The following is a 26,049-nucleotide window of genomic DNA, read 5'->3' as shown; positions in this document are numbered from 1 at the left end:
ATAGGTTCATTTTTATGTCTTTGTTTACACTGTCAATGTTTATAACACATCATTTGCTGTGGTTGTTAGTATTTGTCAAGTTAAGATTTTTACATTCCAATAACATTTATGTATGCAACGAACTTTACTACACTATATTGTTCATTACTAGAAAACAATTAACGATTCATAAATATCCTTGATTCAGAATAGAATGATACTGTAGTTATAAATAAGTATTAAAATACTGATTAGAAAAGTAGTTATCAAATTCAAGTTTCGAGCCACTCACCAGGAGAAGACTTGCCCCTGCCTCTCCTGGACAACTGAAGGCGGGGCTTGTACAGGTCTGAGCTGTTGTAACGCTGCTGCACCCTTGATCCTGCTTGTTTGGTGTCTCTGAAACATTCACCAAACTCCTTGTTTATGTGTTTTGACAATACAGAACTGGCAAAATATCCTTAATACCAGCCCTGTGTAGCTCTATGGATACAGTAGCACCCTTATATGGTGCTCTCACTTTAAAATCTGACTATAAGGGTTGAAGTTTCCATCATCACAGGACTGACAGATTGAACGAATGACAGCTCTGAAACAGTGGTCAGGAAAATATATCCAGTGACTATGCGGATCTAATAAGAAAGGATTTTAATCCTTTTCTCAACTTTCACAACCTTTACACTAATTACAATTTTATTCCTATTTAAAGAACGGTATATTCTAAAATTACCATAAATTGTTTTATGGGTTTAAAAATATTCCTCGTCACAAAGACAGGGGTGAAAGGCAACTCAAAGGTCCTAAATAGAAAAACTCATTGAGTAAAAAGAGCCTTTAATGTCATATAGATAATTCCATGTCAAAATGCTATGAAATCCATCCTTAATATTTTTGTCTGAATGGTAAAATGGTTATGAAATGGAAAATCACAATCAGAAACTAATTTTATAGCTATTATTATTTTAGCATAAGCGAGGCCATTAATTACAGGTTCTGCTATTTACGATTTCCATTAAGATTTTTAAAATTGAAATAGATTAAAGACTTATTACTGTAATTATTCTTCAGATGCTACTTGTAACAAATCAACATAGGTCAAATTTAAATTTCAAACGGTTCGCAACAAGAACGGTTGATGGAAATTGATGTGTACCACAAACAGCTGATAAAGGAAACAGATGTTATGTTTTTCATAAAATGTAAGCCTAAATTAATTAATAAAACAATGGATAAATTAACTTCGTAATGAAATCAATTTGAGCTGTTTGATTACGATAATTAATAAAGAAATTTGATATCTCTATTAGCTATAACAACTAATGCCAAAGTAAAACATATTAGCTCGCACTGGAGGTTGAAGAGCTAACGACTTCCGCTTTCTGAACCCCGTTATGTAACCCCAAAATGTTTGTGGTAGATCTCTAGGCCTTCTTGCCACCTTCTCGTCTAAACAGTATAGAGGAGAGGATATGCGTGATGTGCTAGTAGAAGAAGCACATATTCTCATTAATTTATTACATTTCATTATAAGTCAAAACAAGTGAGATTGCTTAGTGAAGTGATGCATGTTGACCTATAGTGAATATTTATATTACTATTCACACAATTGAATAAACTAAACTACACAGCACGGACTTCTACATATGGTGCACAATGTATGTGGCAGTTTCCTACAATAAATTTAAAGCAACAATAATTTGATCAACCTCATACGGCACCACCATAATTAATAACACAATACAATCTGATCTATATCATATGGTGCCCCAAATGGGGGGTTTTGGAACACCAATAATCTGATTAACAACATACTTTCAATGCTATCTTGACTGCAGAACGTAAGACTTGCTTTACTTGTATTTTACACAATTTGCATTATCTTCAAATAAAATTTTTAGTAGCTTTTAAAAACTGTACTATTAATTGTATAATGAAACACATGGACAAGAACATAGCGTAGAGGTAAGGCTTTAAGCGACAGGTCAATAAATATTTTGCAAATGGTTTTAGACTGTTTTCCCTTACAAAAGTTTAGTACAATTGATTAAAATTTCACTGGTATGGATAGACCACTATTTAAAAAAAGAACACTAGCATAAGTTTTATAAATAGTTATTTGAGCCTTTTCAGGTCAGATGGCAACAGTTAATTTTGGTGAAAATGTAGGAGTTTGGTTATACTGTAATAATTTTGTTATTTATGGTAGAGCAATGAAATTTGAAATATTGTTTAAAGAAAATGTTATTCTGTATCGTTATATAAAATGTTTAATATAACATTTCAAACAGTTTATATATTTAAATAAAAAAGTACTAAAAATATCAAAATAAACACAGATGCACACAGATGTGTAAACAATTACAAACTATGTTTCTTAATATATTTTAATATATTGATAAAGCTTTTCACACAGAAAAATAATTAACACCATATCTATAAAAAGTGCAATTGCACTACAGAGGTTTTGTTGGTTTGTTTTCAATTGGATTAAGTGTTTTTTTTTTAAATAGTAAAGACAAAAAAATGCAATACAGGTGTTTTGGGTATGGTACACTTATACAAGAATAAACTGATTTCATTAACTTCCATCCAAGCCAACCACCTTTAATTTAAATTGGGTCCTCCCACAGCTTTAACACAAACCAGTAACTAACTCTCAGAGGGTTGTGCAAAGCATAAAACTGTAGTTTAAATGGTTACTGATATAATATTGTGCACTTATAAATTAATATTTAAATCATTTTAATATGCTAAATTACATTTGCAAATAAAGAGATGTTAGGTCGGAAATTTAATAACTTTCTAATTGGAGGGTTAAATTCCCTATTACAATAATTTCCAATTTCTAAGATAAGTTAGGGTAATATTTTGAATTAGTATATTTGTTTACTTACTTCAGATGTCTTTGGTCCTCACAGTCTGCTTCAAGTGGGTTTCTTTGGTTGTCTACAAGAAAATAAGCAATTAAACAATTATACACATATAACTATTAGTAGACAGTTTGCTTTATTGGATAATCAAATTTGTTGACAACATTGAATGTGTTATTTGTTTCTGTAAATCTATTTTTACGGTATATTTTAAAGCAAAACTACAAATAACCAACATGAAACCAACCCTTTGATATCTTGCCATTCAACCCTTTGTTTGATCATAACAACACAACATTTTTCTTAAAAATGTTTCACTCAAATTGACTTTCTTGCAGTGTTTTACTTTAAAATTTGTAACTTTAAATACATCATGATATTTTCTTGAAATTCATCTTAGTCTTCACCTAATAGATGTCTCTCAGTGAAAAAATTTTCAAGCTTGAAAAAGTCATACTTTTTAATGACTATATATTTATATTTTTTAGTTTGCAGTTATAAAAAAAACATATGTGTGTGTGTGTATGAGTATATTGAGAGTTTAATATCTAAAGTAAATATAATTATGAAGAGATCCTGAAAATTTCAAGTAATTTGGAAAAACAAGTCACACCACTGCCATAGCAACTGAGTGCATTAGTTGTTTTATTGTGAGGAGAATTAAATTTAAATGAAAATATCGTTGCTAACAATTTTTGGAAAAAAGACACATAACAATATAAAGTGGTAATAGGATTTCAATATTTACCATTGTTATATTGTACAAAAAGTATAACACTATTTTTCGAGGACATAACATATAACGATGGCAAATATCTGGAATACAAATTGAATATTTTTTCAATCAAAGGGAATTTATCAATATCCTTTCAAACCCTCATCATTAACATCAAACTTTAAACAATGGCCGCAACAGTATATCACTGCGAAACAACCAAAGTGTTAATATTTCAAAAATATGTGCATACAAAAGTAATAGATCAAACCTGAATCTCAAAACTTTCAACAAAGATTCGGTTACGAGAATCAATCAACGGGATTTGACATTCAAATTTGCAGACATCTGCTGCATCATTAATTATCGGCTGATCGGACAGTACACAAATTACTTATTGTTAAAACAAGTTTTTGCCGTACTTTTGTAAATAATATTTTGCTTACTATTATAATAACTGTGTTAAACTACAACATGGTTTGCGACATTTCTATGTTGTTAACACGTTTGCTACCGAGCGTCACGTATTTGTGACACATGGATGTTTCCAGCGGACCAAATACGAAACGTAGTTTCACTACAGATAGTGCAAAAATGAACTATCATACCCTCAGACTGAAACTCTTTTTTGTTAAAACTCATTTATATTTCGAATTTATATCAATTAAAAAAAGCCTAATTTACTATAATAACCATTTTTTGATTCTAAGGGGTTTTTTTGTGTGTGTCACGCATGTGTTGTTTTATAACAACGTTACATAGTTCTTGATTACTCCTTATGCCAATCTCCAAAACATGGGGCTGCGCAAAGTCCAATTTTGTTGCCACTGTTATCTGTGCAAACTTCACAATAGTAAATCGTTGCTTTCCTCTTCTGAGTTTTGAAGCACTGACGAAACCTTACTCTTCGGTACCCCTTCAAGAGTCTGTGCTGTTCATTAGGCCTAACACAAACAGGGCACTGGATGTACTTGAAGGAAGTGTGCTATGATTGTGTCTCTAAAATCCAAATAGGTCATCTTACTTCCCCAGTTATTGCATAGAATGTAGTTGCTATTCCATTGCTATTCCAGAGAGATGCATAAAGGAGGTGGAAACATATTTTGACATAACAACGAAGTGACTTCCTTGGAGTACTATAATATGAAATCATTTGATCACTGCGCTAAATGCCACTCATATTCTTGTTATATGCAAGTACCATTGAGGGTTTGGTTATGGTTTCACCTCTTTTGTTAATTACCTCTTCTGTTGCGGGTCTATGGGTTGTGGACATTGTCAAAACATTGCGTTTGTCCTTCCATTTCATAACGGTTACACTTCCTTTTAGGCGGCTTATACATTCACCCTTCTTTAGTTTTGCTGTGATGACCTGCTGCGGATTTCCTGCTCGATTTGTTTGTAAAGTCCCACAAACATTGGTTTTGCACTGCATCAAGTGCTCTGTAAGGTCCACGCTGTTGTAAAAGTTGTCTAGGAACAATGCATGGCCCTTACCTATGTAATCCTGCATCAAGCGAGTAACAACTTCAAAGGAATGTCCTTTTACGGCATCTGATCTCGTATCTTTGCCTGTGTATATGAGAATATTTAAAATATATCCATCTGGAATGCAAAGCTCATAAAGCTTAATGCCATATTTGTGGCACTTGTGTTTTAAATATTGTCTAAAAGACAATCTTCCCCGCTACAACACCATGGCCTCATCAAGTGACAGATTCTTCCCAGGACTGTAGGCTCTTGTGAAATTGGTCAAAAGATGCTTCAGTACATTGTTTATTTTATGCAGTTTGTCATCTGCAGAATCAACGTTAGGGTTATAAAAACATAAACATCTAAGTATCGCCTCCAACCTATTTCTGGACATGGTTTTACCAAACATGGGGTGGTCATAAAGTTCACAAGTTGACCAGCAGTGCTTCATGGAAGGGAAGTACAAGTTTCCCATCAGTATGGAGAGGCCTAAAAATTTCTTGAATTCCTCTAAATTTACAGGCTTCCACCACCGCATGTTTGAATGCTTGGTAGTAGGAGTTCCCTGGACTAATAAGGCACGAGTATTTATCTAAGCTACAATTTTCTTTAACAGATCTTCATCAAATATATTTAAAAAGTTTTCAACAGGATCTGTCAATTGAATGTGTATCTGTTCTTTCCCTGTAAAATTGTGGACCTGAGGTTCAGTCTTTGTGTCAGTCCAAACGCCTTGTTTACCCTGATAATCATCATGGATGTTTGAATCATTGGAAATGTTTTTAAGATTCATTAAATCATCATGTACTTCTTCGAATTGAACCTCTATGTCATCTGCTAAAGGGTTATTTTAAAAGTCCAATTTTGGAGTCGGTAGCGAACGTGTTAAAACATAGTCACTATTTTTTTTTTATTATGAAGTTGTTTTTTTAACATGTCATATCCCTGTGTCAAGCACTCTTTTGGTATTTGTATAGTGTTCTGCCAAATAATTAACAAATTTAAAAAAATACTAATAATGGGGTAATATATTTGTTTTATTATTTTGGGAGGGAGGGTATACGTTATAACTTGTAATATTTATTTAAATAATAAAATCTACACATAATGTACCTACGATGGGAAGGGGTTAATTCAATGTGAATATTGAGTTTAGCTCAAGTTCACATCTTCCTTTGATTCATAGTGAATAAACCCTTCCCACCATATCTAAGTTATGAGTACAAAACTCAATTGCTCAACCATGCTTAGATATTGTGTCTAAAATATTGCAGTGCACTCAAATGTGCACAGATAATAAAAATACCTCTTCACCTAGATTATACTATATTTTGTAGTCTCTGATGTCAAAATAATGCAAAGAGCTCATTCTCAGCAATCTTTTTGGATCTCTTTAGATGAACATGACTCCATATTCCAAGAGTCTAGTCTGTGACAGCGTCAGATTCCAGACGCTGCACTAAGAGGAAGGTAAATTTTGAAAATCCCTTACATAGGTCAACTCATATTTAGTAAAGAGCTTTTACCAGGTGTAATAAATGAAATCAAATTAAGTTTGGAGGCTGACTCAATCAGCTCTTGGCACTCAAGGGGTTAATATGTAAGCTTGTATCAAATATTCATCACTATGTAAATAAGAAAATAAATATTTTTACAGTTAAAAAAATTAAAGATTTATTAATAATAAAACAATCATTACCTTGATCCTTGATGACAGTTGCAGTTATGCCAATCACATCATTTATCTGTTGTTTAGGTATCTTGTGAGTTTTATCAATCTAAACAAATTTTAAAATAATTTACATTATGTACACATAAAATTAGCCTAAGAGTTCTTGTCTATAACTAACTTTAGATCTGCTGTAGATGGAGCTTATATTGGTCACTGTTAAATTACATGAAAAACGTAAAACCAATATTTAAAACTTTTATTGTTTTGTGAGGCCTTTCGATAGCGAGGCTATCATCTTCAGACACATCACAAAAGTGATTACAGTGCTTCACAACTGCAGGATTTTCAATTACATCACAAATTTTAAACTGTTATTGTAAAACAACAAGGAGCGACTGTAACCTCTCACTAGCACAGCTGGATAGCTGATGTAGAAACGAATTTTTGGCTAAAATGCCTCCTGAGACTCACTGCTCAGCATATTCCCGCCACAATTCCTGCTATAGATAAGAAAGAGAAACCAAGTAGAGCATGCCACATGTGCGGATAGACCAGCATCGGCAAGCAGCGGCACCGAGATAAGACATTGATGTGCTACGATCACAACATTCTGGTTTGTGTGCCCAACTGTTTCTGTGCCTTTCATACCATCAAAGATTTCTGAGGAGACTTGTGTCCTCTTACTAACATGTACCTTAGTGTATTTATAAAAACATGCTAAATATTTTATCTTATCTTCCTTTTATCTTTTATCTTCACAATCCTTCCATCGTCAAAAATAACCTTCAAACAAAGAATTTTATCTTATACTCATATTTTGTAAATATAATAATTTTTGTGCATAATTAGACTGATTTCTGTATAAATACACAAAAAAATTAAAACATGTTTGAGTGTTTTTCATAACACTTATACTGAGGTAAACGCAAATAACATAAAAAAAACAAAATATAAAATTTTTAAAAAACTTACTTTTGGGGTGCTCTTACTGAGAAAAAAAAATCCACCAGTCAAAGAGTTAAGGTAGTTTTTAAATATTTTTGTATATTTAATACCGTGGGAATTCCTATTTCATCAATTATGAAAAACACAAAATATTTTCTAGTGGAAAATTAATTTATTATACCATTGATTTTTACACTAGGACAAATATATTGATTCACAAAAATACTATTATATTAGTTTATCCTTGCAATTTTGAAGGGAATTGAAAATTCCTTTCATGTATTTAAAATACTATTTACATCTCTATATTTCTCGTTAAATTGAGCAACTTTGGTATATTTTGGATTTTCTTCAAAATAATGCATACATATATAATTTTCAAAAATAATGTTTAAAATTATAATTTTTATGCACTGAGAAAAATCTACATACAACAATTTAAAATTAGTGCAGCTCTTATAGGCGTGGTGAGGCTTGTGAAGTACTGAAAATGGTGTGATGATTTTGAATATTCAACAATTAACAGGACAATATCATCAATACGATTTGTTAGGCAGGTAATTACACCCTGCAGCACAGATCTAGGGTGAAAATATAATGTAAAATTTATTGGCACAGGTCTATTTCAACCACCTATTCATTAATTATTAATTTGCATAAAATACTGTGAGATATACTAAGGTTTAGAAATTAAAAATAGCCAGGAGTGACAAAAAATCATATCTATTATTTTGATCAATATGTTTCCTTCCACATATTTCTGTTGGTGAAAACTTTGTTGAAAAGCATTATATGAAATTGAGGTTTATTTAATTCGCTTATTAGAGCAATAGAAAAACTACACTTGGAAAGGTTTTATAGGCAATAATGGAAACAGTGTGGTTCAACAATAAAACTTTTTAGAAAACTTACTATTTTCATGATGGTTTTATCGTTAAAAATAAAACTGTTTTAATAAATGAAATCAAAGTTTCCATTTTGAGTATTTTTACACAATTATTTGCAACTTATCACACAATTTCTTGAACATAAATTATAAGTAATCAATAAAACGGGAATATGTACGAGTCAATTGATATTGTAGATTAATGAAAAAGACAACTACACAGGGAGAAATAGTTAGATTAATAATGGTCTTTTCCTTACCTTACAGACATCATCCACAGATATAATACCATTGACTGGCTTGGTTGAAGGGGGCGACAATCCGTTGTTGCATTTCTTTATCCTGCTAATCAAAGGAGGTAATTTTCCTTCGGGTGTAGATTTTGCACTTACACCATTCATAACTGTTTCAGATTTTGTAATTCTAGGAACCTGAGATTTATTTTGCAAATTTGTAGATGCTTTTTTCATCACAACTTTTTCTGTTGTATCACTATTTGTGATTTTCACAACTGTTCGAGGAGTTGGTTTAGCTTCTATTGTTTTCATCGAGGTCTGTTCCCTTTCCTTCAAGATTTCATCATATGTTTGGTTAAAAGTTAGAACAAACCCGCCTATTTTGGGTAAAGGAGGGTCCTCAAATGCTGGGGCAACACTTTTTGATGTAGTTACATTGTCATGAGTAGAATTCATTTTTGCATTTACCATGCCAGTTTCAAGACTGTTAAGACTGTTACTTTCTTCTTCAGAACTTACATCACTTACAGAACTACTTTCTGGGCTATTATCTTCTTCTTCAACAATTATACCAGATTCATTAACATCGTGTATTACAGGTTTAGATATTGAGTTTTTCTGAATTGCATTGCATTTTAATTTAGGTCTACTTCCATTGAATGTATCAATGGCATGATTAAATTCACTTTCACTAGATGTGATACAATGTTTATAGTTTTGGGAAACTTTGTTAAGGTTATTTAGATTACCATCAATTAATTCCTTATGTGGTGTAGGAGAATATTCTCTACACTTTGTTAAAATATAAGCATTTTGTTCAATATCAAATGTATAATATTCATGACTTATCGCAGGCAAGCGCACTCGCAGTTTACGGTGAACTTTACCCCTCAAAACTTTTTCAATATATTCATCAAGTTCTGGTTTTACTTCTATCAATGATGTGATTAAATTAGGATTTATTTCTTCTTTAACTGTAAGTAAATCAATTTCATCACTCAACCTTTTGATCAAACAATCATACATTTCAGTTTTGTAAGAAGTTACATTTTCAAATCCAGTAAAAGTTTCATCTGGAGGTTTTTCAGTACAGTCTCCATAAGCAGTTTTTTCAGTTATACAAATGTCAGGATTATTATTCGTTAATAATTTCAATCTTTTCTTTTCCATACGTTTCAAATTACGTCTTGCTTGCATGATTTTTTTTACTTCAAAAATGTTAGCTGCAATTTTAGGTTTTTTAAACTTTGCTTCTTTTTGATCAATATTTTTTGATAAGTCATTAATACTGTTTCTTGCCTCTTTGTAATTAACAGTTTGCTCTATGTTTTCCTTCTCTGACGATGTATCATGAACTGAGCAAGTAGGATTTGTAAAGCTTTCTTCCATATCATCTTTTTCAACACAAATATTTTCTTCCAGATTTTTTAATACATCATCTGTTATGTTATCACATTTATCATAGTCATGAAAGTGTTCTTTCTTATGACTTTCATTAAGTTCCGTTTGTGATTGATCAAATGTATGATTTACATCACATCCATCAGTTGTTTCTGGATGACTATTTTCAATTCTAATACGTTGGATTTCACTTATTTCTTCAACATTTTGACTATTTTTTTCATTTGATTCGAAACTTGATTCCATCATTTCTTCCTTTGAATCATAAAACTCGGACGCACTGATTTCACTCCAACAGTCTTCATACGGTTCAGGGTCTGGAGAGGCAATACCTGGTTCACTTATGACATCTTCATCAAAAAGTGTCTCTATATTATCAGACACTGCGTTGTCACTATTTGAAGTTGTTCTATCCCCATTTCCAGTTGTAGATTCATTGCGAGACCTTGATGTAGCTGACCTTGAAGTACTGGAAGAATGACTGGATGACTGACTTCTACCACTTGGACCATTACTATCTCTATCAGTAGATCTTCTTCCTTCATTATCTCTGTTGCTAGGTTTGCAGTGTTCTCTTGTTTTTTTTCTGGAATCATGTTTCTCAGACTTTTTATCATGAGATGTGTGTTTATCTGATGGCTGTCTGAGCTTTTGATCCTTATCTGATTTGTATCTTTCAGAACTTTTATGGTTATGTCTACTTGAATTGTGACTATGCTTCGAACTTTTTACACTATCTCTCTTATCCTTATCATGCCTATGGGATGAATCATGGTCTTGTTTTCCATCAGAATGCTTGTCATGGTTATCATGTTTTCTTTTTTCTTTCTCGTTATGATCTCTTGATTTATCTCTATGTTCATTTCTACTTTCCTTCTTGTCTTTCTCTGCCAAATCTTGATCCTTATTATTAGTCTCACTTTTAAGTACTTTTCTTTTATCTATATTTTTTTCTTTGTCTTTATCATCATGTCTATCTCTATCACTATGCTTTGTTGTTGACGATTCACTTTTTTTTCTTTCCTTTTCTTTGCTTCGATCTCTAGATTGACTATGTTTCTCATCTCTTTTATGATGATCCTTTTTATCTTTAGAAGAATGAGTGCTTGAGCTAGAGCTTTCTCTATATTCTTTTTCAGATAACTTATCTTTAGAACTTGTATTGTGATGACTTGAGCTTCTATGATCTTTAGTCCCATGATGACGGCGATGATTTTTCCCAGATTCTTTGGAACCATCACTTTTTTTATATTTCTCTCTCTGTTCACTGTCTAAAATCTTCATATTAAAATCCGCCATATATTTAGATTTTTCTGGATTTGAATCTTCATTTTCATTAAGATTGAATTCACTTGCTGTTTCATAATCTTGGTCATCTTCTTCAACTTTCATTTTTTTATGTACAAAATTAAGATAAGTGTTGGATTTTCCTTCATCACTGGTACTACCTTTACCTATACTTGAACTACTTGCCTCATCAAAATGATCAATATTCAATTTTCTTTTAAGGGATACACTTTCAGATTCCTCTTCAGCACTATTTCTTTCCTCTTTCATAGGGTTACTGGAATCATCCAACCACTGACTGGAGACAACCTCTTCTTCAACATTTTGTAAACTTTCTTCATCATATTTGGTCTGATATTGTTTGTATTCACTGATCGAGTTGAACTCAATGACAGTTCCATCAGAGCCCTCCATGTTGATTGTCGGAGTCTTAGGCACATATTCATCACTACTGTACTCATCTTCTTTCTTCACTTCTTTATCACCACCCTCCTCTTTTATTGCTGTACCACTGCTGTCAATTCTATCCTCCAAGTTATCATCCACAATTGTTGTCACCACTTGACTATCGTTGCTGATTGAATCTGAAGAATCCGTTCTTACACCAAGTATAAGTCGATCACTTTCAGAATGAGGCTCAAAAGGTGGAGATTCTTCATCATCCTCATCAGGATTTTCTTCATTGTCATCTTCCTAGAAACATAGCAATATTAACAATTTCTCTCATAATCCTTACAAACGAAATAGCAATATCAAAACTAACATTCAATAAAGATGTAATAGAATTGGTTTCTGTTGGTGAATTCTGCACAGTCAATCAAGCCAGAGCCAAATATTCAAAAGTTCTACACAATGTTGAACTTTTCGTACAAGGAACAGACTTTTCTTCACTTTTAGTGGAAATAGCCAAACTGCTAATCATATCCTTAGTTGTGTTTACTGTAATATTGTTATTTTTAACTTAATTCTAGCAGTTAAATAATACCATACTCTATAACATAATAAATGCCAACATTCATCGTTGGCATTTAAATTTAAAATTTAACTGCCATTTTGATTAAAAATAGTTTGCTGGAATGTTAAATAGAATATAGTAGAGAAATAATTAGCTTTTTACTACAGTTTTTTTGGAGTGTAAAATAATTTAAAATTAATTTTTTTGTTAACATAGTGAGATATTGAACTGAAAGAGATCATTATGATCTTAAAAAATATTAATCCAAAATTTGCATACCTTCATGTCTTACTTCACTAAGTTTCTCTACTATAATTATTTGGACTGATATATTGAATCTTTAATTCAAATCAGTACTGAGGACGAAGTAGTGTATTTAAGAAAAGGTAAGATGCTCTTACCCAGATATATCGAGCTCGGAGCAGTCCAGTAAGCTGCCAGTAAAAGCAAACATTTCAAAAGTCATTAAAAATCAAATTTGATAGTTTTAGATGTTATCAACGAGTATAAATAATAGTGTAAACATACAAAGTATTATTTACAAAACAAATGTTAACTTCCATAAAATAAATTAATACTGTTTCAAGATTCAAACTTATTATTTATAAAATGACAGGGACAAAAAATCTCTGTCTGAAAAAATATCTTTCGATGTAGTGAAAGTAGAAATGGTGGTGTTTGTTTATGGCTACTTTGGTGTACACTTTAAACAAGCATTTAATAACAATTAAAGTAAAACTTTTCTATATCTAGTCTTATTACACTGAAATGGGACACAATGTGTTTTTTAAATGGCTATATGTAATTTCATAAAAATATTCCTTTTGCATTTCTTAATTGAACATTTATGACTTCGTTGTGGTTAGTGTATGAGATTGCCAAGTAATCAATTTGGAATTCACCGAAGTATGCATTGGAATATTGTAGTTTTCTGTTTACAGAGTTTTTTTTTAAGTTTTATCACTGAATATTTTACATGGTTCAACAAGTCTTTGACAAATTAATGTAACGTGACTTTATGCACAGAGAATCTTCCAATTAATTGCTATTCTCATTTATTTTCTTTAATTAATTTGGAATTAAAGTTATCCATAAAAATTTTAACATGGTTATTTGAATTGAAACTGTTTTTATTTATACAATATTTCATATATCAAATAGAGTCAAAAGTACTATATAACATAATTTATTTTTTACAAGTATATTTTTATATACAGTAGAGTCCCGCCGATCCGAACCCCGCCAATCCGAAAATCCGCCTAATCCGAACACGGCTAGGAGAAAATATAAAATTGCTAAAAAGGCAGGAAAATAAATTAAAACCAGTTATTATAGTAAAACGTAAGTTTTATTTCTCAAAGCATTTACTTACTGACATATAGAAACTGAAATTACATTTGAAACGTTAGATGATACATACATTGTACGGAATTTATACTGTTAATAAATGAAACATAGTACTGTACTGTACTGTATTTATAATGTACAAACCCCTACGCAAGGCTTAGCAAATAATTTGTACTTTAACTTGGACACAATAAGGGATAAAAACGTAAAACAAAACACTGCAAAACCCAACACTTTCTTAAGACCTAAAGTCAGTGATCTTCTTTTGACGCAACACACTAAAACGACTGGACGATGCAATGTTTCGCCAACGCCGAATGAACATTACGTCATTGGGAGTAGCAGCGGCATGTTGCTCGACGTAGCGTAGAGCGAGGTCAAAGGCACTTGCAGCTGCGCTGTGTGGAACAATATCGGTAGTTTGGGCGTCTCCCTCATCCTCACTGCTACATGAGTCATCAGCTGGGACTCCTTGCACCTGTGCCACGATGTCTTCGTCTGTGTACTCCTCGAAGCCTTTGTCATCTACAGCCGTCCACTCATCAACACACTCCTTCTCTACATTTTCGCATCCCGGTATTTTTTTTACAAGAGGAAGAAGTTCGCATTCATTTACCGGTGGAACAACCTCTTCAACAAACTGCAGATCAGGCCAAAGATTTTTCCAAGATTTCTGCAGAGCTCCTACGCTTGTGTTCTCCCAAGCCTCTGCCACCCAGAAAATTACATCTTTGATCGTGATTTTCTTAAACTTTTGGAGAATTGTGAGGTCTTCATTTTCCTCAAGCAGGCTTCGGAGCAGCCTTTCCGATAATTTTGCTTCAACGCTTGTAGAACTCCTTGGTCCATTGGTTGTATGATCGAAGTAACGTTCGGTGGTAGAAAAATGGCTTTTATATCACCAATAACCAGCTCTAAGTCATCCGGATGGGACGGAGCGTTATCTATGAGTAACAACGCTCTATCAGGCAGTCCATTTTCTTCATTGTAGGCTCTCACGTTGGGCACAAATTGTTTCTCAAACCATTCTTGAAACAAAGCACGATCCATCCAAGCTTTCTTTTGGTTTTTATAGTAAACCGGCAGAGCGTTCATATTCATGTTTTTAAAACATCGAGGTTTTTTGGATTTACCGATAACCATCAAAGGTATCTTATTGGTGGCGGAAGCGTTGCTGCATGCTAATACGGTTAGTCGTTGCTTATCCATTTTAAATCCTGGAGCGGACTTTTCTTCTCTTGAAGCTAGGCTCTTTGTTGGCAACGCTTTGAAATTTAGCCCCGTTTCATCAGCGTTGTACACTTGCTGGGGTGAGTAGGAGGATGTAATTTCTTTGAACTCCTGAAGATACTCTGCGGCTGCGTTGCTGTCTGCAGACATCTTTTCGCCAGTTACAGTCAGTTGCCTGATACCGTGCCTTTTTTTCCACCGATCTAAAAAACCGCAACTAGCCGAAAATGACGGATCGCCTCCCATAAGGATGTTTAGTAGAAGCGCCTTTTCTTTAATAAGAGGGCCGGTAATGGGAATGCCTTTTTGTCTCTCTTGAGAAAACCACAAGTAAAGTGCTTCATCGAGTTTGTCATACGATGACACAGTAGTAGTTTGACGTTTTTCTAGAGTGTTTTCACTTGTAACAGAGCAAAATTGTTCGATTTTTGCCCGCTTCTTTTTCCAGTCACTGATCGTCGCTTTACTGACACCAAATTCAATTGAAAGTTGAGTAGCACTTTCACCATTGTCTAGTCTTTTGAGAACTTCGAGTTTTTCTTTTAACGTACACGAGTTGTGTTTACGTTTACTAGCCATAATGATATCAGATATACGCACAGAGCAGAGCAAAGAACAAACAAAACTGCAAACCACAAACTACAGAATACACAGTAAGAGCACGTGCTGCGCGTATGGAAGATTGCACTAAACTGTCGTCTCGCCACTCGTCACCGGGGTGGGTGGTGGAGGGGATAGGGGTGAGGTAGTGGCAGTCCAATAGTTTTGCGCGCCACACTGTTTCAAGGTCACCGACCAACTCGCCCCGCCCACCACAGACAGGTGGCTTCTACTAGATTCATTACGCACAAACAATGGCACTCAGTTTCGACCACGCGATGTTACCGTACAAAGACAGGAAGCTGTAATATTATTATTACGTTTAATACGTACTTACTATTGTTTATTGCATTTGATTATTGTATGCATTTAATTGTTTTAAAACCACGTAAATTGCACTTGAAAGTTGATAAATGGTACTATTTAACAAAAATCCGCCTAGTCCGAATTTCCCGTCAATCCGAACAAGGTTCGGTCCCAATTAGTTCGGATTGGCGGGACTCTACTGTACCAGTAGCAACATGTTTAAAATGATTGGAGATTTATGCATATTATTACGCATATAGATTTATGTCAAAGAAAAACACTCCTTAACACAGTGCAAAGCTTTTCCTAATATATTTTGTTTTATATATCTATTAAATGTTATGTTTTGTTCTTCTTTTAACCATTAACTACCATGCTCGAGATATTTCCTGCAACATTAGTAAAACTACCAACTGCCACACATGATATATATCATGCAACACTAGTTTTTTTAGAATAACTGCCAAGCCAGAGGTATTTCATTTCCCACATATCATGTGTGTCATAATGACAGCTGTTATCTTTTATTACTTGGGGCACTGTAGGAAGGAAACATGTAGGAAATTGCTGTCCGGTTGGTGCTGCAATCTTTTGAATTTTTATCAAACTATTTGGATACCATGTGCTTTGTATTACTTGTGAATATGCGTTTGTGTGTGTGTGTGTGTGTGTGTGTGTTTTGTTTTATGATGTTTAATCATTGATACTGTTTGTTATGGTGACAGTACATCGTAATAATAATAAACACAGAAAATTTACTGTTTTTATTACAACACACTGTTGACAAATCTCCAGATAAGATTGCAACTATGGAAATTCTTTATCCCTGAATTTGATAATTTTTCTAATAACTTGCTATGGGAAACAATGTTGAACATTCTAGTCAAATCCAGGAACGCTGTAATGACTTTATTATCATTATTAAATACCTCCAGGATTTTTGAAATAGTATTTCCTAACGTTTCATAGGCTACGTTTTTAATGTTGAAGTTATTACAGTGTAGTTTATATAGTGTTATAACTATTTATAATGTTTTATATTTGTTATAGTTTTCACTTAAATATAGTAGTTATATAGTATGTCTTCTAACGTATTGATAATTTATGTTTTTAATGTTAAACCTATTACAGTGTAGTGTATATAGTGTTGTAAATATTTATTAAGTTATTCTATATTTATTTAAACTTTCACTTAAATATAGTAGTTACAAACAGAATTCAACAAACAATAAAAAAGTAAAATTATATTATATTGCTATTTACAAAATCTATTGCATCACTGTATGATAAATGATGAATAAAATCTTGAATCTTCACTTACTTTATTCGGTTTTTCCATACATTCTCCTTTAATTGGCATGTGTACATTTATTTAGGTATATGTTTTGTTTTATGAAGAGTGAAAATCTTCTTCTTTTTTAATTACTTCCTAACTAAAATTGTTATTTATACCAATTGTTCCAGAGAATGATAAGTTATCTTGATATTTATCACAGTAATAATCTCAGAGGCATTACTTATAATCCGTCCCTTGTATTAACCCTTTGAGTGCCGAGAGTCTCGCTCCGAGACGACACATTTCTATGCGAAGAGTGCCGGAGTCTCGGAGCAAGACGATTTCTATTTCATTTGTAGTACCTCTACAACTTATCCCATACTGAATAATAATACAAAAAGCCAATACATTAACTAAACTAACCTTATCAACTATCACTTCGACTTTTTAACGCTGTTATGTGACGTAAACAACTAACTAAAATATAACACTTTCTCAGTTGGATCACGATCGCGGTGTCGAGACGAATAGTGGAGCGTTTTTAAGGTTATATAATTGTGCGTTTTTATTAATTTAAAATGTTTCCAAGCTATATTTGTAACATCTTTATTTTCGGGCAAAGGATTGGCAGAAGGGAGAGTTAAATATTATTCACACTGGTGTACAAGCCTGATCAACTTGTAAATTGTCTTATCAGCTGAGTAAGAGAACAATGCTGCAGCTCCAGCTGGCCATACAATGTATTTGACTCAATCTGACTGTTGAACTGAACTACTGCCTGACAGAGGTTATGCCTTGCAAAACTATCCCTCTTTCCTCATGAAATCGCAACGGTAATGTAAGTTTGTCGTTCACGAGAGCTACATGAGACTGTTCCCTACCCTACACTGCTCCCTCCTAGCTCTTTACTGGATTTTAGCTGAGGTAAGATGTTTTAATTTGCTTTTGTTGAAAACCTTTCCTAACACATGACATGAATAATTGACTTCTGTTGATTATAGAAACTTGCTTTAAATGAATTAAAATGCTAATTAAACACTTTTGACCAACCAGATGAAATGCAGTTATGTTCTATACTGTATAATGAACATGCATAATATGGAATGTAAAATAACTATTGCTTTTATGCATCTGTAAAAATTATTGGTAATATAAAATTTGAATCTTAAATTACTATTTGAATAATGCCCACCCAAACCATTTGTAATACAAATTGAGGATTGGAATTGAGTAACATTTTTCCTCACTTTTAAAATTTTATTTGCTAAGTAATAATAGTAAAGTTGTCCTCATCTATAAATGTAAATTTAATCCTAGATTAAAATACCTAGATTCTATTGCCTGGAATGTACTCAGGGATTCATACGGGAGTTTAACCTCACGCTTACACTTGCGCTGTACCTGTACCTGCACGCTGAACCTGCTGTGTGCATATGCCAGTGGACTTAATCTACCTGCTGCCTACATACCTGGATCACCTGCTGCATTGGTGCTACCTACCTACCGCTGTGCTGGTCGTTCTACCAGATGAACTGTGTATCGATAAGTAGAACTTCAATTTTACCTAATAAACTGGTACCAGTAATTGATATAATTGAGGCAACACAAACCTGTCTTTGCGAAATTGTCGCTACGAACTTTATTGTACAGAGTTAGCCGTTGGTGAAGGACATATTTGTGCGTAACTGGACTTCGGCTACAAGGAGCTTTTGCGCAGGCGTAGTTTTTTTAATAATTAGTTAATGTCATTCAGTTTTACCTTTATATATATTACATCTGTTGTGTATGTGTAGTTATTGACTTATTTGTTATTGTGTATTGTGGTACCATTCCAATAGCTTTAGCGGCCGGCCAAGGTATTAACTATTTATATTCTGTTCTTCAGATCTGGTTTAGTATTAAGACATTTATTATCTCGCATTTGATTTGTCTTGTACTTGTTGGAACGCTGAGTTTCCTGTTAGCGATAATAAACCAAGCTCATTATAATACGTCGCCTTTCATTAAAAGCCAATGCATTTGTTCGTAATTTTACTTAAAGGTTAATAGTTTAACTTAGTATTTATTAATTGATTTTGTTTGTTTGTTTATAGTTTATGTTAGTAATTATTATTAATGGTTATACCTATTATCATTTTTTTTTGTTTCATGTTGGTTGGTCTTTAACATCCCATCTCGGCAAATTCAGTAACGGGTCTTTTCCTTGTTCTGGCCCTAATACCCCAAACTGAGGAAAACAAGGTGGCGCCCTTTTCTTTTTCTTAATGAATAAAGGTTCCCCAGAGATTCTGATCTGTTTGGTAAGATTTATAGACCCCGACCTAGGCTGAGTGAATCGGGACTGCTACATATTAGATATTAAAATTATAAAAAAAGTGTTGACAGTCACTTCCGAGTATCCATGAAGACAGTGTTGTGGAGTTTGTTTGAAAATTGCCTGAATAAGGTTATGTTTATGTTTTGAGTTTCGTTTTAGTAATTATTGTTATATTACACATGATTGTGCATTGTTTTAAATGGCTTTTATCATTAAAGTATTAAAGTTTTGAAAAGAATAAAAAAAAGCTTTTTATAGTGAAAAATAAACTTTAAGTGAATATTTTCCAAAACCCTGCGTTTTTTAGCAAAACAAACCTCTAGCACTTGAATAATTTGTATAATTATGTTTATTGTACAATATTAGGTTATGACACATGATTTTAAGGTGTTTGTTAATGCTCTTTATCATAAAAGTATTAAAATTTAAAAATAGACTTTTCTTATATTAGTTATTTTACCTTAAACTGGAGTTTTATTTTGTTTCCGTTGAAAACACACTGTTTAAAATATTTTTTTATTTCTTTAAATTATATAAACACTTTATTGTTACATATTTTCTGATGAACAATTATTCACCTTTAAAAAGAAGCTTTTAATTATCAATAATAAATTTTAAGTAAATTTTTTTATGAAACCTTGTATATTAGTAAAAATAATCTCTAGCAGTTAACTATTTATAAAAATTTTGTTTACGTTACAATATTAAGTTATTACACATGGTTTTGGGTTGTTTTTAAATTTTATTTATCATAAAAGTAATAAAATCTCAAAATAAACTTTTTTTATAATAATTATTTCAATTTAATTTATTTAATTATTTAATTTTTTTTCCGTAGAAATGTTGCTGTTTAAAGTGATTTTTTTATTTAAAAAATAAAATAAAAATTTAAATGTTTAATAGTTTCTGATACCTAGTACATTTACCTTTAAAAAGAAGTAAACAGAAGCTTTTTACGATAAAATATAAAGTTTATACACATTTTCTTCTAAAACCTTGCGTTTTTGTCCAAAACCCCCTGGCACTTTTCGCATAGTCACACAAAAAATAACTCTGCACTTTTCAACATGGATTCGATTTTATCTCTGGCACTTAAAGGGTTAATACAGATAAAAATGCTTTTTGGTTAAAGAGAAATGTTGTTATGGATTATTCACTCTACTTAATTGTTTAAATACTCACAATTATAAACTAAAAGAAAAACGAAAAGATTTTCAATTCTTATTTTTTTAATGAGATATTTTCCGTGAGACAATAACCAAAAATAAGAGAGTAAAAGTATTTGAAGTTAAATTATTCTTACAGGGTTAAACTAAAGGTCAGTTTTAATTAGCTTTGATACTATTAACTGATAGCATAGGACAAACAAAAAGTTAATGTGTTCTACATTTTTGTTTTTTAAATAACTTACATCAACAACATAGTTTCTGTTAGTTGTCTCCTCTTGTTCTGGGGAACCAGATTGAACTTTCCCTTCTTCAGGTGGCTCCTTGTCCTCCAGAGGCTCAGGAGGCTTCATGCTTTCAGAATTTGGTACAGGAGGAAATCTCGGGCCCGATACTAAACATTAACAATCAAAATATATTTATATATACTTTTTTAGATGAACAATTTTATTCCAAGTTTATTTCACAACAAAAAATTACGTTACTAAATGAATAAAGATGTTTGAATTGAATTGAATAGAGAAACCATAAACTATATACCCCTCTATATTTTCTGAGAATGTATGAGTTGACATTCTAAATCTTACACTGACTGAACCTTACAGTTTATTTAACAGGCTAAATGCTCATACTTTGTATTTCTTACAGGGGTCTTGCCTCATTACTGCAAAAAATGCCTATTCAGGAAAACATTAATGGTGGTATGATTTCAGCATGATGGAGAACCAGCTCGGTTTGCTAATGATGATTATAAGGACTTGAACTTAGTTTCTGAAGGTGGATTGAACCTATGGCCTCCACATAAACCCTACATCTTTTGCCATATGACTTTTCAATTTGAGAACAAGTGAAGCAGCTTGTGTAATTAACTCTTGTCTAAGGACATTGTCGTAAGAATTATGGAAGCTGGGACCCTGATTCAAGAGTCTAACAAATTTGAAGGTATTCAGCATTCACATTTTGTAAACTTTCAGGCTCTACAATGAAGAATAAGTTGTCATTTTGAACACTTGTTGGTTTACCCTCTCTAACTTTTTTAAACTGGGTTTTAATTAGCTTAAAGCTTAACAAGTTTGAATTTCATACCTTCATACAATTAAAAGATAATATTAAAGATAACTTTTTTCATTCACAACAGCTAAGCAAGACAGGACTATAAATTATATGACACTAACTTCTTATTTATTTTGATCTGATAAATCATTGTAATGTTTCATAGAGTAATTTGATTTTTGGAAACCCAAAACAGAATGTATTTAAAATACTACCTTTTATTCATTCTTGAATTATTGACTATGAAAAATACATTTGGAAAATGTCTAAGTAAATGACAACGCCTATGATCATGCCTTTTGGTATTTCAAAATTTTGAGGGGCTGCTTCCTAAAGGGGGAGAGGAGTGTCTTTATTCATGTTTCAAATGGCATGCCACTGTTGTTAACACATATAACTAGAAAAAGACCAAGCATTTTTGCACAATCAGGAAGTATTTATTAATCTAGGTATTAAAAATCAAACTTATAATGTTAAAATAAATTTATAAACATAATAAATTGATGAGTTCTCTTTAAACATCAAAAGATACGAAAACCATGAGAGGCTCAGCATTCAATGATAATACATTTACAATAAATTAATATGTATCTTATCTTGTAGACAATACAGCTTGTATACAAATTTCATATTTATAGAGATATGATTTGACTTTGACTTGTGTTTCTCTGTTGGAAGTTAACAATTTTTAATGAAAGCTTGTCTTAGACACTGTATAATGGACATATAAAGGTTTACAAAGCCTGTAATCTACTTAGATTTAAATTTATATTTTGAAAAGAATTATTTAATTAACTTTTTAAATGTAGTATGATATTTCTAATCATATTAAAAATAAAACTCTAAATAAATGATGATATTTTTATTCATTGTTTATTATTTATAAATAAACACTCTCAATGCACTTCAATATTGTAAATTACACTATATAGCCTAATGACAATTGTTTACAAAATACATTTTAATGGCATTAGCATGATTTCCCTTTCCAAAAGGATAAATTTAACTTTAATCATCACTCACTTATCCAACGTCGCCTCCACCTAGTTGTTTTTGGATGTTTTGTATCAAAATATGATTCAAATACCGATCAGCATCAGCCGTATATAGTAGAAAATGCACTATGTACCAACATCTATCAGCTTCACTATATTTTTTAATGTTAGAGAATAAAAAAATATTTGGCCATCAGCATAAATGTGTTAGGATGAATTAAAAATGAAACTATCCTTGATTCTGGTAACTCATAGAACAAAATAAACTTCAGTAAAGTCTCGGTTATCCGACATTCTGAGTTATCTAATCTTCCAGAGCAACATGTCATGTACTATGATTTTACGCAATATGTCACGTGAGGCAGCCCACGTTGTCACACCCGACTATACGCAGCAGATGCCAGCACAAGGCAGCCCCTTTCTTTTACCAGACTGTACACCTCATATTCGTGCGCCAGCCTACAGTTCTCAGTGCGTACGCAGCTCTTTTGCTGAAGGGTTGTTTTGTGTTTCGTTTCTACCGTTTTGTTAGACTATTTGTTCTGTTTTGCTTTTGTCAAGTCTCAAATTTGTGGTGATGACTTCAAAATGAAAAAAGGTGGTTGTCAATGGAAAAATCTGAAAGCCTTAAAGATACTAGATAATGGTGAAACTTCATTAAAAGTGACGCAAGATTATAACGAGGAAAAAACAACAGTAGGAGATTGGAAGAGGAATCGCAATATATTGAAATAATAGAACATAAATTACTACTAATTTTAAAGTAAGGTCCGTTTGAATATAAGTACACAACAAAACGTTATTTCAAAATCAAAAATTTATTTTCAGAAAGAATACTTCAATCTATTTTTTAACAAAGTTGCCAAGTTTTTTCAAAACATTTATCATACTTCTCAACCAATTTTAAATACCCTCTTCATAAAAACTTGCCGCCTGATAACCAAGAGTTCACTGCAGTTTTCACGTTGTTGTCATCATTGTAACGGCTGTCACTGACTTGTTTGACATGGAGGAATAGATGGTAATCGCTCGGCACAAGATCAGGACTGTAGGGTGGATGGTGAATAACTTCCCAGTCAAAACTGTCCAATAAATCACAGGTCTGGCGTGCAGTGTGAGGTCTTGCATTGTCATGGAGAAGGACAATTCCCTTCGTCAGCATGCTGCGTCTTTTGTTTTGAATCACTCTGTGTGACTTTCACAGGGTTTGGAAGTATGCTTCTGAGTCTCCTTAATAAATGGAGACTAATCGATAGTGGTTCCTCGTTGCATGACGTTGACCGATAAAATACCATACCTTATCCCAAAACACAGTACACCATGAGTTTGCACTAGAACAGGGTCTGTTTGACCTTCACCTTTACAGGCGAGTGTGTATGTGTCTCCGTTCCATGCTCTGTTGCTTTGATTCAGGCATAATATGCAAAACCCATGTTTAGTCTTCAGTTATGATTTGACTCAAGAAGCCATCACCTCCTTCTTGATAACGAGTCAAGAACCTCATCGCACACTCAAATATTTAGTTTTTGTGGTCCTCTGTTAGGAGTTTCGAGGAGACTCAATGGGAACACAGTTTCCCAAACTGTAGGTATTCAAAAACAATGTTGTAAAGCACTGATCTCGACACGGTCATTCGTTTGAGACCTGTTACTGTAAAGCGCCTGTTCTCACGAAACCTCACTTCAACTGATGCCACCAAATCGTTTGTAACCAAAGAAGGGCAACCAGAGTGGTCATCAACATGGAAGTTGTCATGGCCATCTTTGAATTGTCGTACCCACTTACGCACTTTGCTTTCACTCACAACTGTATAACCGTACGCTTTGCATATCTGTCAATGAATTTTTGCAGCAGGCAGGTTTCTTGCTAACAAAAACAGTTTCACTGAACGATCCTCACACGCGGCGGGTGAGTTGATAGTCTTAAACATTTTGAAAGCACCGAACAGAAACATACAGGTTAGCTACTGAGCTGAAACTGAGCACAAATGTTTCCGAGGTATGCCAGTACACAACACATGTGCTCATTGCGGTATGCGGGCAAACTACTAGTGTCTACAACTACATGGGCCTTACTTAAAAAATACAACTCATACAAATATAGTGTTAACTTTTGAGAAATAAATTTAATAAATATTATTAAAAAAAGTCTGTTATAGAACAAATGAGTTTTTAAATGACACATGTTTGGAGTAATATCGACTTTATTTTATTATAATTTGTTTTATATTTATAATTGTAACTTAGTAAATCTATTTTACTTTTACATTACGATTATTTTTAACTTAATGTGACTTTGTATCTGTTACTGCTCTGCAGCATCAATGTAATGTATATATACAATAAAAAATGTAAATGAATATAGAGGAACTCAAAATGAGTAGCTGACCAGCAGGAAGGTTAATACAATAATAAATTAATCCAATTATCTTGTGGTACAGCCAGATACTGAACTTTACTTACACGGTGCCGGTATTCTAGCCCTTGGTGCCAAGTTGTGTTTGTTCTGAAACCTAGGTGGTGGTTCATTCTTCACTTCGGGGGTAGGGGGTGGCTCAAACACAGGCTTGCCCTTGTCCATGCCCAGGCAGTTGTGAACCACTTCTTCTACTTTTGGAAGAAACACTGTGTAAATCTTGGGGTTCACCACCTGGTCCACTATACGATCCACGCCAATGTCGAGAAACCCTCCACTGAAGTCAATTTAATCAGTTTAGTTAATAGAAAATATTATAAAGCAGACGATTATAATATAAGGCAAGCACTGAAACAATTACAGACAGCAAACACGTCAAGCCAACATAAAGCAGTTGAATAAATTAAATAACTTTAAGATATATGAAGTTAGTCAACTATTAACTAAACTTACATGACATAATCTCTAACTTGAGTGTATTTTAATACAGTTCAAGTTGCCTATACCTCTGAATGTGTTTCCTAAGATTGTCTCTCAATTGGTTTTTGTTCATATCTGGTCTCCAAGGATTCATCTTTAGAAATGCAGCCACAGACCCCTCGACTCTCTGACGCAGGTTCTGATAAGCGGGCTGTAACATATTTATTAATTTTTAAACTGCTACGAGAAATATTAAAAGTCTTTTGTCTTATAATAACACTAAGGATATACACATAAATTAACAAACTTTTTTATTCTTTAGCAGTGTTGATAACAAGGGCTGCTACTACTACTACCTATGAAATAATAATCAATTTAGCTGGATGTGTTACACAATGTTTCTCTGACAAATACCCAACCTTAACTTTAGGCAAAAAATGAGCCACTCAGCGGCAACTGTGAACAAGTTCTCTTCAAAATATTTATCTCCACAACCACGTGCTAC

At 32.9% G+C, this 26,049-nt stretch overlaps 1 protein-coding gene across 3 annotated transcripts in view; it reads right to left on the bottom strand.

Annotated features, from left to right (window-relative positions):
* LOC124359712 (biorientation of chromosomes in cell division protein 1-like 1) overlaps positions 1 to 26,049 on the bottom strand; it is a 46,136-nt gene that overhangs the window by 4,773 nt on the left and 15,314 nt on the right. Inside the window, exons 2-9 of one of the 3 annotated variants that reach the window (XM_046812678.1) lie at positions 25,631 to 25,755; positions 25,172 to 25,401; positions 20,907 to 21,055; positions 12,821 to 12,853; positions 8,801 to 12,157; positions 6,737 to 6,815; positions 2,874 to 2,925; positions 272 to 378 (exon numbers count right to left, since the gene is read on the bottom strand). In XM_046812678.1, the coding sequence (XP_046668634.1) occupies positions 272 to 378; positions 2,874 to 2,925; positions 6,737 to 6,815; positions 8,801 to 12,157; positions 12,821 to 12,853; positions 20,907 to 21,055; positions 25,172 to 25,401; positions 25,631 to 25,755 (4,132 nt within the window). The remainder of the gene's footprint in view (positions 1 to 271; positions 379 to 2,873; positions 2,926 to 6,736; positions 6,816 to 8,800; positions 12,158 to 12,820; positions 12,854 to 20,906; positions 21,056 to 25,171; positions 25,402 to 25,630; positions 25,756 to 26,049) is intronic. The other 2 variants (XM_046812679.1, XM_046812680.1) reach the window with 2 other exon arrangements.

Source organism: Homalodisca vitripennis, chromosome 4 (genome assembly GCF_021130785.1).
Source record: "Homalodisca vitripennis isolate AUS2020 chromosome 4, UT_GWSS_2.1, whole genome shotgun sequence".
Classification (NCBI taxonomy): Eukaryota; Metazoa; Arthropoda; class Insecta; order Hemiptera; family Cicadellidae; genus Homalodisca; species Homalodisca vitripennis.
Note: the sequence above shows the minus strand (reverse complement) of the source record. Positions and strands in the feature narration are given on the sequence as shown.